The sequence below is a fragment of the Thamnophis sirtalis genome, unplaced genomic scaffold, assembly GCF_051295495.1.
Source record: "Thamnophis sirtalis isolate CommonGarterSnake01/CBP01778 unplaced genomic scaffold, rThaSir2_p1.2 scaffold_2, whole genome shotgun sequence".
In the NCBI taxonomy this organism is placed as follows: domain Eukaryota; kingdom Metazoa; phylum Chordata; class Lepidosauria; order Squamata; family Natricidae; genus Thamnophis; species Thamnophis sirtalis.
This window is the reverse complement of record NW_028261382.1, coordinates 99,078,953-99,094,870: the sequence shown is the minus strand read 5'-3', so window position 1 is coordinate 99,094,870 and position 15,918 is coordinate 99,078,953. Positions and strand designations below refer to the sequence as shown.

The 15,918-nt window shown below is 49.9% G+C and overlaps 2 protein-coding genes across 7 annotated transcripts in view; both read left to right on the top strand.

Moving 5' to 3' along the window:
• The window catches only part of LOC106555318 (neural cell adhesion molecule 1), a 221,125-nt gene that overhangs the window by 179,218 nt on the left and 25,989 nt on the right, over positions 1 to 15,918 (top strand). The window lies entirely within an intron of this gene.
• LOC106555576 (neural cell adhesion molecule 1) overlaps positions 1 to 15,918 on the top strand; it is a 28,167-nt gene that overhangs the window by 10,557 nt on the left and 1,692 nt on the right. The window contains exons 3-6 of the mRNA XM_087706360.1: positions 278 to 458; positions 11,105 to 11,312; positions 14,444 to 14,560; positions 15,366 to 15,891. Coding sequence (XP_087562486.1) covers positions 278 to 458; positions 11,105 to 11,312; positions 14,444 to 14,560; positions 15,366 to 15,891 — 1,032 coding nt within the window. The remainder of the gene's footprint in view (positions 1 to 277; positions 459 to 11,104; positions 11,313 to 14,443; positions 14,561 to 15,365; positions 15,892 to 15,918) is intronic.

Genomic DNA, 15,918 nt, shown 5'->3' with positions numbered 1-15,918 from the left:
TTTTGCTCGTTTTTGGGCCCCCTCCCCGAGTACTCTACAAGCTTCCTAAGGGCTATTCATGCCCTTTTTTTTGAAAATAAATGGGCCTGTTTTCACAAAAAATGGGCCGTTTTTGGGAGGTTTGCAGAGTGCAAAAACTTTTTTTTAAAAATTTTCCTCTTCAAAACCTTGCTGCGTCTTATACTCCGGTGCATCTTATACTCTGAAAAATACGGCATTTCCCAGCTCCGTGGTGCTTCATGCCTCTGTCCTCTTCCTCCCTTCCCCTTTTCTGCAGAAACAATCCCCCGAGTGGAAGCCGGAGATCCGCCTCCCGTCAGGCAGCGACCACGTCATGCTCAAGTCGCTGGACTGGAACGCCGAGTACGAAGTCACCGTCATCGCGGAGAACCAACAAGGGAAATCCAAGCCGGCACGCTACGCGTTCAGGACCTCAGCCCAGCCCACCATCATCCCAGGTAGCCCCTCATTTTCTGCCCCCTCCTTTTCCGCTTGAACTTTTAATGCACTGGCATCACATCCTTTAATGCGCTTCCGTTTAAAAACCACCAAGACAAAAGCAACGGAAACTCCCCGGCCGCACGCTTGCTTTCCGTCATCCTCATAACTGGTAATCCATCTTAGAACGTAGCTCTTCGGCCTCGTACATACCCCAAGGGCCCCGTCTGCGGTATGTATGCTCCATCGATGGTCGGTTTCCCCCTGGCAACTCTTGAGGCAGTTGACTTTGTTGCGCATGGCTTTTGAGTGAGGTTCTTCCAAGCAAGGAGGCACAGAAGCAAATGGGGAAACCCACCAGTTTAGGTCACTGGTTTTTCTCCACTTGTCGCTTCCAGGGTCCATGATGAAACCCCGTCAGGTTTTGCTTCCAAGAACCCCTTGGCGTTCTCAGCTAAGACTTCCAACTGCTTGGCTACAAAGAGCTGAACACCAGGATGCAAATTAAGCATGCACTGATATTTAGTTCCTCTGTATCATTGGTTTCGCTTGGGGTGGGCAACCACTAAAAATGCTACAGGTTTTACCCTTCTCTGTCCCCCACCCCTCTGGAGTCCCCCCCCCCCACAGCCCTAATTCTGAAATAATTGAAGGGGGTGGAGGAAGATCTTATAGAACAGATGGTGATCTCTAAAGCTTCCTTCCTCCTTTTTTCCCCTTTGCTTTCCTTTCTTTTCCCTCCTTCTCCTTTCTTTCTTTCCTTCCTTTCTTTTCCTTTCCTTTCTTTTCCTTTGTTCTCCTTTCCTCCCCTTTCCTTTCTCCTTCTTTCCTTTCCTCCTTCTCTTCATTCTTTCCTTTCTTTTCCTTTCCTTTCCTTCCCTCCTTCTCCCTTCCTTTTTTTTCCTTTTCCCTCCTTTCCTTTCCTCCCCTTTCCTTTCCCTCCCTCCTTCTTTCCTTTTTTTCTTTCCTTTCCCCTCCTTTCCTTTCCTTCCCTCCTTTTTCTTTCCTTCCTTCCTTTCTTTTCCTTTGCTCTCCTTTCCCCCCTTTCCTTTCCTTTCTCCTCCTTTCCTTTCCTCCTTCTCTTCATTCTTTCCTTTCCTTTCTTTTCCTCTCCTTTCCCTCCTTCTCCCTTCCTTCTTTCTTTTCCTTTCCTCCCCTTTCCTTTCCCTCCCTCCTTCTCCTTTCCTTCCTTCCTTTCTTTTCCTTTCTTTCCCCTCCCTCCTTCCTTCTCCTTTCCTTCTTTTCTTTCCTTTTCTTTCCCCTCCTTTCATTTCTCTCCCTCCTTCTCCTTTCCTTCTTTCCTTTCCTCTCCTTTCCTTTCCCTCCCTCCTTCTCCTTTCCTTTCCTCCCCTTTTCTTTCCCTCCCTCCCTCCTTCTCCTTTCCTTCCTTTCTTTTCCTTTCTTTTCCCTCCCTCCTTCCTTCTCCTTTCCTTCTTTCCATTCTTTTCCTTCCCTTCCCTTCCTCTCCTTCTCTTTTCCTTCCTCTCTTTCCTTCTCTCCCTCTCTGTCTTTCCATACAATATAGGCCACAATGGGTCTTTGATATAATTTGTCAGCCAGAGATTTATATTTCACTTGAAGGGAGAATTTCATTATAGCCGCGTCCAGTAACATTCTAAAACAACTGACACTTCATACCGCCACATCAGCAATTCTAATGCCTTCCCCCCAACCCTCACCTTGGTTTCTCCGAAAGACAAATTGTGCAGCTCCATTCGAAATAAATCTCATTGGGGAGTGGGAAAGGAAGATTGGCTCCAGGTATATTTTTAACACGGTTCCGTTGGCAAAAAAATAATATATGAATCTACAACATCTTATCTTGTCCTGTCCTCTGGTCTTCATCTTGTTTTCCCCTTCAGCCCCCTGAAAAATCTCCGGTTTCTATGAGATTCGTCCTGGTGGGTTGAAATTTGGCCACGAAGGCCTCACGTTTCATTTTCTAAGTGCTGAGAGAGAAATGTACGTGGCAAATTCCGAAGTAGGCTAACTCTGAACGTTGACCTTCTGGTTGGAAGGTCCTTCTGAAATGTTGACCTTCGGCATTTGCTTAGCAAGACCTTCCCCAACTCAGTAAACATGGCCAAAAATGTCAAGTGGTGAGGAAGGCAGGAGGCTTACAACTTCTAGTTCAGTGTTTCTCAACCTTGGCAACTTGAAGATGCCTGGACTTCAACTCCAGAATTCCCCAGCCAGCGAATGCTGGCTGGGGAATTCTGGGAGTTGAAGTCCAGACATCTTCAAGTTGCCAAGGTTGAGAAACACTGCTCTAGTTGCTATTTTAGGATTAGCAGAAGGTTGAATGACATCCTTGGTTGATGGAAAGCGAGCAGAAGAAAGGGACCCAGTGACCTCAGAACACTTCGTGGCATCCCATAATAAGTTTTCTTGGCTTTCAGTTTCATCTGTCAAATGTGAAACCATCCTATTGTAGCTTATTTAGTAAGCCTAGTGGAGATGTATCCAGGCAAGACACCAGGTGGCTAGGGAGTTCTAGTCCTGCTTGAGGCATGGAGAACCAGTTGTGAGTCAACCTCAGTGTGAGGAGCTTGAGTCTTGTTTGCGTGTAACACAGAGATGTTGCGTTGCTTTTCACGCTGGACAGGGAAAGTAAATGCATTTGCTTGTCTAGATGAGCAGGACTGACAGCAGATCATTGTTCTTGAACACTGACAGAGGCCTGGAATAAACTAGGTAGTATCCTTCCATACTTGCTGCCATATTTGATGACACTCAAATACTATGGCCACCTAATGAGAAGGAAGGACTCCCTGGAGAAGAGCTTCATGCTGGGAAAGACTGAGGGCAAAAGAAGAAGAAGGGGACGGCAGAGAATGAGGTGGCTGGATGGAGGCACCAAACCAATAGGTGTGATCTTAAGTGGACTCCAGAGGATGGTGGAGGACAGGAAGGCCTGGAGGAACGTTGTCCATGATGAGTCGGACATGACTTCGTAACTAACAACCACAAACCATAGGAAGTAAGTTGTGTCTCCGACGCAACTTAGTGATTGAAGAACAACAGCACAGATTCCTACTTGATGGAACATAGGAGAAACATTAATTTGGGGAACCTCTCTAGGACTTGACTGGATGTCCTGCCTAATGCTGGGTAGTGAATTTAGATAGGGAAAGCAAACACACCAAGTCAAACGGGCGATATTCACATAGTTTGTGGAACTCTAGTCTCTGTAGGCGGTTAAGATAAGTCTGGGCTGATTCACATCAAACTGGCTACAGACGTTGTGAATGCTCCAACCTGGGAGCTTTTAAGAAGAGTTTGGACAAGGATTTGTCTGAAACGGCATGGGGTTTCCTGCCTGGTTGGACTAGAAGACCTCCAAGGTCCCTTCCAACTCTGTGATTCTGGGAATTCTCACAGCTTCTAGTGGCTGTCTTTGGCTCCATGCAATGGGTGGCAGGGAGAGCAGAGGTTGGATTCAGCCGGTTCTGACCAGTTCTGGAGAACCGGTAGCGAAAATTTTAAGTAATTTGGAGAACCGGCAAATACCACCTCTGGCTGGCCACGCCCCCATCTATTCTCTGCCTCCCGAGTCCCAGCTAATCGGGAAGAAATGGGGATTTTGCAGTATCCTTCCCCTGCCACGCCCACCAAGCCGCGCCCACAGAACCGGTAGTAAAAAGAAATTGAATCCCACCTCTGGGGAGAGAGGACCAAGGCAGCCTGGGGCACTTCAACCATGACACAACCCCTGTGCTGAGTCCCACTCGCTCCTTCCCCCGGCCCCACAGAGAGGATCCTCCGCCCCCCCTTTGGTGTCCGCTGTTCCCAACTATCCTCCCCCCATCCCCACCCTCTCTCCCCTCCCCAGCCTCCCTTACTGCTGGCTTCCCAGTTACGCTTCTCTTATTACCATCATCGCTGCTGCCGCCGCTGCTGCCACTGCTCTGTTCTTCTAACTTTTTGAACATTTCTTTTTTCTTTAATTTATACTGAGTTAAGCAAAGACTTTTTAAAAATTCTTATCGGTTTTTCTTTCTGTATTTATGACCTATTTTTTTTTCTTTTATCTATTTTCTCTCTCTCTTTCTCTCTCTCTCTCTCTCTTTTTTTCATTCCCGATCCCTTCCCTTCTACCCCTTTGTGGTTCCTTTGGTGTTTCTGTTCTCCTACGTACCTACTCCGGATCCCAATGGAAACGTCCACTTTTCCTGCCCGCGCCACCGTTTTCCTTTCCTCCCCCCCCAAAAAAAAACCCCCCAACGGTCCTCCTTCCCTCCTCCTGGGAACCTTCCCTGGTTGTTACTGCAGCCACCTTGGGGAGCCCAGCTGCTTCGACTCCTTGGGTCTCCCTGCTCCTGATCCCAGCAGCTCTGCTTCTGCTGTGCTAGGGGTGCAGCTGCTGCTTTTCAAAGACCCCCCCCTCCCCGTTGTGTCCTTGAGGCCGGACACCCCAAGAGAGGATCTCTTTGTTTTTCCAAGGATGGCGTCTGTTTGGGGATGGGGATGCAGGAAGGGAAGGCAGAAGCACGAGGAAGGATTTGGCGGTTTTGTCGTGAGGAAGGAGGAGGATGTTCTAAACCGGGCATGTTTTAAGATTCTCTGCATGTCTGCCCTGAAATCCAACGGCTCTTCTTGACCCCCCTTTTTAGCCCCTGGCTGTGAAAAAATAAAAAGGATCGCTTACACTTTTCAAATTGTGTTGGGGGAAAGTTGGTTTCTCTGGATTGGTTTGGTCACCGTCCCCACTCGCCGCTCGTCCTTTTGCCCGTCGTAGGTAGCAGAAATACAGAAAAGGCAACTGGGAGGTCAACAGAGAGGCGAAAGGTCATCTTTTGGATTAACCGCAGAGGTAGTCCTTGACTTACAGCGGTCTGTGTAGTGACCGTTTCAAAGTTACAGCAGCACTGGGGGGGAAAAGGGAGCGGTGGCCATTTTTCACACTTATGACCGTAGTGACATCCCCGATCAAAATTCGGACGCCTGGTGACTGGTTCCTATTTATGACGGTTGCAGCGTCCCGGGGTGGGGGGTGGCAGTATATATCACGCGATCCCCTTTTGCGACCTCCTGACGAGCAAAGTCCACAGGGAAGCCAGATCCACTTAACAACTTTGGCAAGAAACTTTTGCCATCAAAACTCACGATTGTTGAAATGTTCGGTTCAGTTCAGTGGTGGGATTCAAAATATTTTAACTACCGACTTGGTGGGGGGGTGGCAGGGGAAGGATACTGTAAAATCCCCCTTCCCTCCCCACCCAGCTGCTTTCCAGCTTGGTTCTCCTGTGCAGGGCCACAGAAGAAGACCCAGCCGATCAGCTGGGACTCAAGAGGCAGATAATAGATGGGGGCATGGCCAGCCAGAGGTGGTATTTGCCGGTTCTCCGAACTACCCAAAGTTTCTCCTACCGGTTCGCTAGAACCAGTCAGAACTGGCTGAATCCCACCTCTGGTTCAGTTGCAGTGGTAAGTCAAGGACTATCTGTATTTGTGTCCATGGGGGAGCCCCCCCCTGCCCTCCCCCATGTCTCCTGGACAGCAACGTGCTCCTCCCATAGAACTTCAACCATCTCCTTGCCCACCGCGCCAAGCAGCAAAGTCCATTGTGTTCTCACACACCATCCCTCAACATGATGCCCGCCACTTTCGTTGAGTTTTGGCTGCCATCGCCCCCCTGATGGATGAAGAGCCGAGGTGGTGCAGTGGGTAGAGTGCAGCACTGCAGGCCACTTCAGCTGACTGCTAGTTCAGCAGTTCAGCGGTTCAAATCTCACTGGCTCAGGGTTGACTCAGCCTTCCATCCTTCCGAGGTGGGTAAAATGAGGACCCGGATTGTTGGGGGCGATATGCTGACTCTGTAAACCGCTTAGAGAGGGCTGAAAGCCCTATGAAGCGGTATATAAGTCTAACTGCTATTGCTAAGTTGATGGGAGCCCGTATCTTCATATTGTGTCCCAAGCGCTGCTGGGAAAGGCAGCTATTGTACGTCTATCCCCCCAAGACTGAAATGGGGCTTCCAGACTTGCGGGTTTGAACTAAAAGGGCCCTTCCATTAGAAGGCTCTCATGGGTTAACAAGACACTGATTTGATTCTCCTCGCTTCCCCCCCCCCCCCCCCCGCTGATGAAGTTGCTCGTGAAGAGGTCCTCCTTCCTGGAGACCAAGACCCGCGTCCACTTTGCTGCCACCACTTCCGGGTGGTTCTCTCTCCTGCTGCTGCATGAAAAAGGCCACTACTTCAACTGGTGGGAAGATCTGTTGGCTTCCATGTGCATTTAGCATTGCATCCTTCAGGGCAGGCAGGCGGGGGGGGGGGGGGTGTCTCCAAACTTAGCAACTTTTAAGACGGGTGGACCTCAACTCCCAGAATATCCCAGCCAGCCAAGTTGCCAAATTTAGGAAACCCCTGCTGGCTTGGAGAATTCTGGGAGTTGAAGTCCACCCGTCTTAAAAGTGGCCAAGTTTAGGAAACCCTCCGCTTTAGGGGTCAGCACGAAGAGGTGTCTCGTTTTTTTAAGCTGTCTCATTTTTTTAAGACAGATTGATATTTCTTTCGGACCATTTTCCAGGATCTGTTTGAACAAGCTCTGATAAGCATGGAGCACTTTAGGTTCTGCCCATGAACCAGTGTTTCTCAACCTTGTCAACTTGAACATGTCTGGACTTCAACTCCCAGAATTCCCCAGCCAGCGTTCGCTGGCTGGGGAATTCTGGGAGTTGAAGTCCAGACATCTTCAAGTTGACAAGGTTGAGAAACACTGCCATGAACATTGTGTGTGTGTGTGTGTGTGTGTGTGTGTGTGTGTGTGTGTGTGTGTGTGTGTGTTTATTCCTCCCACATCAAATTTTCAGTGGACTATCACACCCAACAGATTTGAAGGGTGTTAGGGCTGAGGTAGTAGGCTATTTAATAGCCTCTGTCCCTTTTCTTCTTTCACGCCCATTGACCTGTTAATACCCAAACTATGTCTAGCCATCACACACACACACACACACACACACACACACACACACACACACACACACACACACACACACCCTACAGTCCTAGACTCATGTGATCTCCGTTTCTGATGAGACAAGACGATGGGGAAGCCAGAGTCACTTAACAATTAAGCAGAGATCCACAGAGGTGGCGCAGTGGTTAGAGTGCAGTACTTCAGCTGACTGTTAGCTGCAGTTCAGCGGTTCAAATCTCACTGGCTCAGGGTTGACTCAGCCTTCCATCCTTCCGAGGTGGGTGAAATGAGGACCCGGATTGTTATTGCGGGCAATATGCTGACTCTGTAAACCGCTTAGAGAGGGCTGAAAGCCCTATGAAGCGGTATATAAGTCTAACATTGCTATTGCTATTGTTAACGTATGTGGCAAGGAAAGGACATCAAGTGGGGCAAAACTCACTTAACAACCATCTCGCTTAGCAACATAATTGTGGGGCTCACTTATGGGCAAGGGCCACTGCACATCATCCCTGGCCTGCGGTTCCCAACCTGGGTAAAATCCACACTCTTCCACCTGCCCTCTCCTGGATCACTCTAGACAATCTCCCTAACACAGAGGTGTCCAAACTTGGGAACTTTAAGACTTGGGGAGCCTGGGGAATTCTGGGAGTTGAAGTCCACAAGTCTTAAAGTTCCAAAGTTTGGACACCTCGGCCCTAAACGCTATTAATAGGATAGTTGTGCGATTCTCTTTAAGCCTTTCATGATATTTGCACATTTGCATTAAAAAGAGGGAGGGGGAGATTATATAAAACACCTGATTATTATTTTTTAAATTGCATAGCTGTATCAAAACCATTCCCCCCTGGGCCAAAAATAGCTGTTGCTTTTTTCTAACTTTGGAGTCGGGGTGGGGTGGGGACGCAGATCAAAGGACTTTATCTCACTCTACATCCATGAAAAGAAAAACATTTCATTGTCTCGTGGCAAACGGAGGCTCTTCTTCGTGATATCTTACCAGCTCCTAAGAGATGGAGCAAAAAGTTTGGGCACACGACTGGAAGGATTCATTTTCCCAAACCATGTCAGAGTTGGCAGCCGAAAAAGGCTGGCTGGAGAAGGTAGGTATAGGTATAATTGCAGTAATTGCATTGGTATAATTGCAGTAGAGCTCAAAGAGAGTTTTTGGAGAAATTGGGCAAATGCTCCTGAAAATGTCCCCAAAGTAGAGAGAGAGAGAAAGAGACATGGAACACACCGGGGGGGGGGGGGGGGGGCTGCTGCTCTTTCCATCTGGCAATCTCTTGAGAACGATCCGGGGGGAGGTCCTTCTCCCCCCAAACCGCCCATCCAGGCCCAAGCAAGAGCTGCATTGTCTTCACTTCCTTTGCTTTTGGGGAGAGGAGGAATGTCCCAAAAGTACTGTTGGAAGAAACGTCCTTCTGGGTTCAGCTCCAAGTGGGGAGAAAGATACTGGAAACATGGAGGCTGCTTGGAAAGATGGTTTTAATGGTGGACAGGGTCCCATGGCTTGAGCTCCTGAACAGAAAAGGGGGATCAGAGGCTTCCAGATGTTGGGTGAAGAAGGAAAGAGAGCGAGATGCTGAAAGTCCCTGGTTTTATGCCCTCTCTGGCCTTTGATCTTGATCTTGTATTCTGATTAGTTGTCAGAGTCCCAGAGACAACTCTCTAGGCTGTGCCTTTGAGTCCAAGTTTGGTTGAGCCTCGCTTCTTCCCAGGTGCCCTGTGGTGCGATGGGTCAAGGGCTCATACTATCAGGCCTTAATCCCATCACCCTGGAGCTGAAGGGGGGAGGTCTTCGTTGTGTAGAATAGACTGGCTCAGGCCTTTTTATAGTATAGTATAATCTATACTATATAATCTATACTATAATTGTCATACTTAAATACAACACAATTGGTTGTCAATGGCCCATTGACAAAGATTAACCCCATTCTTAACCCCATCACCCTGGAGCTGAAGGGGGAGGTCTTTGTTATGTAGAATAGATTGGCTCATGCCTTTGTATAGTATAGTATAGCATAATCTATACTATATAATCTATACTATAATAGTCATACTTAAATACAACACAATTGGTTGCCAATGGCCCATTGACAAAGATTAGCCCCATTCTTAACCCCATCACCCTGGAGCTGAAGGGGGAGGTCTTCGTTGTGTAGAATAGACTGGCTCAGGCCTTTTTATAGTGTAGTATAGTATAATCTATACTATATAATCTATACTATAATAGTCATACTTAAATACAACACAATTGGTTGTCAATGGCCCATTGACAAAGATTAACCCCATTCTTAACCCCATCACCCTGGAGCTGAAGGGGGGAGGTCTTTGTTATGTAGAATAGACTGGCTCAGGCCTTTTTATAGTATAGTATAATCTATACTATATAATCTATACTATAATAGTCATACTTAAATACAACACAATTGGTTGCCAATGGCCCATTGACAAAGATTAACCCCATTCTTAACCCCATCACCCTGGAGCTGAAGCGGGGAGGTCTTTGTTACGTAGAATAGACTGGCTCAGGCCTTTGAATAGCATAGTATAGTATAATTTTTATTGTCGTACTTAAATACAACGGAATTGGTTTCAGTGGCCCATTGACCAAGGTGGGGGCTATTAAGATTGAGCCTCCTTCCTGCCTAAAAACATGTTTTTTTCCATTTCTGATCCAGGGAAACATAATATTCTGCCTTTTTTCAATATTTCCCGGGATATTTCATTCTTCTAGGAGAGAGGGTGGGTTTTTAACTTCCTTCAGTACTTTCCAAAAGCAAACTGGACTTCCTTGGGGTTTTCCTTCTCCTCTTGAAACCTCTCGCTTCCCACTCAAGAAGCTTCTTCAGAGCGTCTCCCGTCCTAAAGATGTTTCTCGGGTGAGAAGCAAAATGTTTTCAAGGGGGGAAAAAACCGAAGGGAGCCCAGCCTTCGGGACAGCTGTGCCCCTGGATGATGATGGAGAATCTCCATAGACAGGGAGAGAAGGGGTCTCCCTGGTCTTATTATTATTATTATTTATTTGTCTTGTATGCCGCCCACTCCCGGAGGACTCCGGGCGGCTCACAAAAGACAAGGGAAAGGGGGAAACTAGACAAAGACAACATATTAAAAACAAAACCAACATTCACAATTTCCGTGGAGGTAGATGCTTCTCAGCTCCCCCCAGCCTGCTGGAACAGCCAGGACTTGGTGGCTTTGCGGAAGGCCGGGAGGGTAGTGAGGGTCCGGATCTCAACAGGGAGCTCGTTCCAGAGGGCCGGAGCTGTGACAGAGAAGGCTCTCCCCCGGGGAGTCGCCAGCCGACATTGGCTGGCAGATGGAATCCGGAGGAGACCCAACCTGTGCGATCTAATTGGTCTGAGAGAGGTAATCGGCAGGAGGCGGTCTCTCAGGTACCCAGGTCCGATGCCATGTAGGGCTTTATAGGTAGCGACCAGCACCTTGAAGCGGATTCGGAGACTAATAGCTAGCCAGTGCAGCTCGCGGAGGATAGGTGTAACATGGGTGTACCTTGGTGTACCCACAATTGCTCGCGCGGCTGCGTTCTGGACTAATTGGAGTCTTCGAACACTCTTCAAGGGCAGCCCCATGTAGAGCGCATTACAATAATCCAGTCTTGAGGTCACAAGGGCGTGAGTGACTGTCTGAAGGGCCTCCCGATCCAGGTAGGGTCGCAATTGGTGCACCAGGGCCTTCTTGCTCATCCTGTCTTCTCCACTTCCTTTTGTGCTCCAAAGCCAGCACAACGACGACGTCGGGACTGGGCACAGCCGCCATCGTGGGCATCCTCATCGTCATCTTCGTCCTTCTGCTGGTGGCCGTGGACGTCACCTGCTACTTCCTGAACAAGTGCGGCCTTTTCATGTGCATCGCCGTCAACCTGTGTGGCAAGTCGGGGCCCGGCGCGAAGGGGAAGGACATGGAAGAGGGCAAAGCGGCCTTCTCGTGAGTAACTGGACGCCTTCTCTCCTGCTGCATCTCCTCTTCCCTGCATTTGACCCATGGCACAGGGGGTCCCCAAAGTTGGCAACTTTAAGACTTGTGGACTTCAACTCCCAGAATTCCCCAGCCAGCATACCTTACTCTCTTGTGATCCCTTTCTCTGCAATCTCGCCACTTAGATCAGAGGTCTTCAAAGTTGGCAACTTTAAGACTTGTGGACTTCAACTCCCAGAATTCTCCAGCCAGCTATGCTGGCTGGAGAATTCTGGGAGTTGAAGTCCACAAGTCGTAAAGTTGCCAACTTTGAAGGCCTCTGCCCACAGCAGAAGGTGGCACCTTCTCCATTGTGTAAATCAGGTGGGAGCTGGTAGCTACCAAAACTAGTCATCCCTATCATATATACAGTATTCCTAAGTGGGCCTGTAAGCCTCCTGTGAGCTCCTTAGGAATGTTTTGAACAAGGATCTCCAACTTTGGACCACTTTAAGACCTATGGACTTCAACTCCCAGAATTCCCCAGCCATCATAGAATAGCATGACTGGCTGGTAAATTCTGGGAGTTGAAATCTACAAGTCGTAAAGCAACCAAGTTTGGGGAGCCTGGTTTAGAAGGTAAACAATGTAGGGCTTACATGTCAGAGTTTGTGGCGGAAAAATCAAATCCAGAAAGCCCCCACAGATAACTGGTTCAGCTGGATTCATTAACTTCTTTATATAGGTAATAACAGATGAATAAACGTACGATACCAACAGTCGATTCTTTCAACGTGGTAGAAGTTACAAGCAGAACACAAGCAGGAGGGAACAGTTAGTTTCCTTTCAGAGTTCAGAGCAGACAAGTCCAATTTTAGACTAGTTTACTTCTCAGAGCAGCAGAATCGGAACTTACAGACTAGTTTCAGTTTCAATTCTCAGCTAAGCCACACCCAGACTCTAAGCTTAAGTTTCTGTGTCCAAAACAGCCCTCATTGGCTGACCCAATTGCTAGGCCTATTCATTGGCTGATCTATTCCAGTCTATGAATATCCATACTCTGACATTACGACCTGCAGCTGTTCCTGGAACCCATTTCCTCCTGCCCAGGTGAAGAGCGAGGGAGCATCTTTGCCCAGCTGGTTTTTCTGCTAAACATGCGGCTCTTTTGCCGCTGCCAGTTGGCGCAGTGGTTAAATGCAGCACTGCAGGCTGACTGCTAGATCAGCAGTTCGGCTGTTCAAATCTCACCGGCTCAGGGTTGACTCAGCCTTCCATCCTTCCGAGGTGGGTAAAATGAGGACCCGGATTGTTGTTGGGGGCGATATGCTGACTCTGTAAACCGCTTAGAGAGGGCTGAGAGCCCTACGAAGCGGTATATAAGTCTACTGTTATTGCTATTATTATAGTTGCATGCTTCCTCGGTTCCAAACACTGCATGCTCCCAAATGTTGGAATCCTCTCCCTTAACCCTGGAATTGCAGCTCCCTAAATCCTCTCCAAACCCTCTCAGAAAGTGCAGAATGAGAGGTTGCCCAAACTGACCCTGCAAAACGCTGCCCTTGAATTTTGAATAATTTCACCCAGCCGAGAGAGGAGGGGGCAGCCTGGCTCCCCTTCCAGTGACCCACAAGAGTTCCTCTCCTGGGGATGGAAACGTGGCAGTGCAGAAGCCAAGGGGTCAGTCGGCAAAGACAGGGGACAACCATGAGGTTCCAGGCTGGTCAAGTTTTGGGATCAAGTTGTCTCTTGTGTAGTATAAAAAGCGAGATTTCTTTTCCTTTCTGCTGGGTTCTGATTGGGTTGAGCTGAATCTAAAGCCACTGAGCCGAGGTGGCGCAGTGGTTAGAGTGCAGCACTGCAGGCTACTTCAGCTGACTCTCTAGCTGCAGTTTGGCTGTTCAAATCTCACCGGCTCAAGGTTGACTCAGCCTTCCATCCTTCCCAGGTGGTTAAAATGAGGACCCAAATTGTTGGGGGGCAATGTGCTGACTCTGTAAACCGCTTAGAGAGGGCTGTAAAAGCACTGTGAAGCGGTATATAAGTCTAAGTCCTATTGCTAACTGGGAAAGCTAGGTAGGTAGGTAGGTAGGTAGGTAGGTAGGTAGGAAGGAAGGAAGGAAGGAAGGAAGGAAGGAAGGAAGGAAGGAAGGAGAGAAGGAAGGAAGGAGGGAAGGGAGGGAGGAGGGAAGGGAGGGAGGGAGGAAGGAAGGAAGGGAGGGAGGGAGATGAAGGCTGAGGGAGGGAGGACAAGAGGTAGGAAGGTAGGTAGATAGGTGAAGAAGGAAGGAAGGAAGGAAGGAAGGAAGGACCGTGGTGGCACAGTGGTTAGAATTCAGTATTGCAGGCTAACTCTGCCAACCGCCAGCAGTTCAATACTGACCGACTCAAGGTTGACTCAGCCTTCTGTGCTTCCGAGGTTGGTAAAATGAGGAGCCAGATTGTTGGGGGCAAGAGGCTGGCTCTGTAAACGGCTTAGAGAGGGCTGTAAAAGCACTGCAAAGCGGTATATAAGTCTAAGGGCTTTTGCTAAATAGGGCAGGTTTTAGCATAACCCTGCCTCTTTCTCGCGCCCACCTTCTTCCGCTTAATGTTCTGCAAGCTAGAAGGAAACAGAGAGGTGGGCCAGGGTGCTGCCTCATTTTACTGACCTCAGAAGGATGGAAGGCTGAGTCAGCCTTGAGCCGGTGAGATTTGGTCTTACGAACTGCAGTCTCTTGCTTGAGCAAGGGATTGGGCTAGAAGACCTCCAAGGTCCCTTCCAACTCTGTTATTCTGCCCCTTTCCTACTCGTTGGGGATTAGGAAGGCAGCCCCCTGTCCCACCTCTCCTTTACACCCCTCTCTGAGCCGTTTACACAGTCAGCCTCTTGCCTCCAACAATTTGGGTCCCCAATGAGTAGGGAAGGGGCAGAAGAACAGAACAAGAGAGTTGGAAGGGACCTTGGAGGTCTTTCCTTGCTCAAGCAGCCATTTCAGATCCGGAGGTCTTCTAGTCCAGTCTCTTCTTAAAAGCTTCCCACAGCTTCTGAAGGAAAACCATTCCACTGATCAATTGTTCTCACTCTTAGGAAATTTCTCCATAGTTGTAAGTTGCTTCTCTCCATCCGTTGCAAGAGATGCCTTCAGGACACAAACTCCGAATCCTTCCCTCCCTTACAGGAAGGACGAATCAAAAGAGCCCATCGTGGAGGTGCGGACGGAAGAGGAACGGACTCCGAATCACGACGGAGGCAAACACACAGAACCGAACGAGACCACCCCGCTCACTGAGCCAGAGTAGGTTGGGAAGGGGGCTGCGTTCCCTGGAGGAGGAGAACACCAGGGTAGCCCGTTGTTCTCCCGGCCTCTGCGGGCCTCTTGCCAGGCCCTGGGTGCCAAAAGCGAATGCGGTTGAGAAGGGCACGGAGGGAGCGCTGCGGACGCAGGCCCAGCATCTGGACCTCTGGTGACCCCCCCAAGGGAGAAATGGAGAAGTGGCTTATGGGCCTCGAGAGACAGCCGGGCATTTCCTTCTCTGTGTGGGCCGTTGTGGCTGGAGTCCATTCTATCCGTTGCCTCAATTGGCCCTTGGAGACCTTGAGCGGGGCAAGAGAGGAGGAATGTCACCCAAGACGAGCATCACCAACAGAGAGTATCTTTTTCCTATCACCCTGTTTAATTACGAGCTCAGGATCCCACCCTGTTTGTAGAGACCCCTCCTGTGGGGGCCCTTGGGACAACGCCACGGTCCTTGTGCTGTCGTGGTACAAGTGAGATAAATGGTTTATGTGCACCAATTGCACCGTTGGCACAGGGGCGCCTTGACACACGGGAGGTCGCCGTGCCGCGCACCCGACACCGGTGGCCCTGTCCTGACTGGATGTCTGTCCTTGGCCTCGACCCTCCTGCCTCTGTTTCTCTCCTTCCTGTCCCTTATTTGTGCCTAAATAACCGCATGCCAGTCCGGCTGTTGCATTGACTCCTCCAACCGCTTGCGATGTTGACGGCTGTCACCGCCTCTCTTTCTTCCTCTCTCTCTTCCCTCCCTCCCTCCCTCTCTCTCTCTCTCTTTCTCCCCTCTTCCTTCCCACCCTCCTCACAGGCACCCTGCCGACACCGTTGCAGCCACAGAGGACATGATGCCGTCCGTGACCACAGTCACCACAAACTCTGACACCATCACCGAGACCTTTGCCACTGCCCAGAATAGCCCCACCAGTGAGACCACCACGCTAACCTCCAGCATCACACTGCCAGACACCCCCGTGCCCAATGCCACCGCTGGGGCCCCCAACCAGGGCACGCCTTCCAAAACGGCCGCTGCCCCTTCGCCCCCACCGGCCTCCGCCCCCAAAGTGGCCCCCCTGGTCGACCTCAGCGACACCCCCACGTCCCCTCAGGCCGCCGGCAATTTATCCTCCAATGTCCTCAACCACCAGGGGGCGGTGTTGAGCCCCAGCTCCACCGCCAAGGGGCCCGAGGCTCCCAAGGGCCCCACTGTTGCCTCCCCGCCCTCAAATCCAGCCAGCCTTCCGGCCTCATCCGAGCCCAGGCAGGAGGCAGCCTCCAGTGCCAGGAGCCCGGAGAAGGAAGCCGCGCGGAGCAGCGCAGCCAAGAGCCCGACGGAGGCACCGAAGACCGCGGGCCCCCCGAAA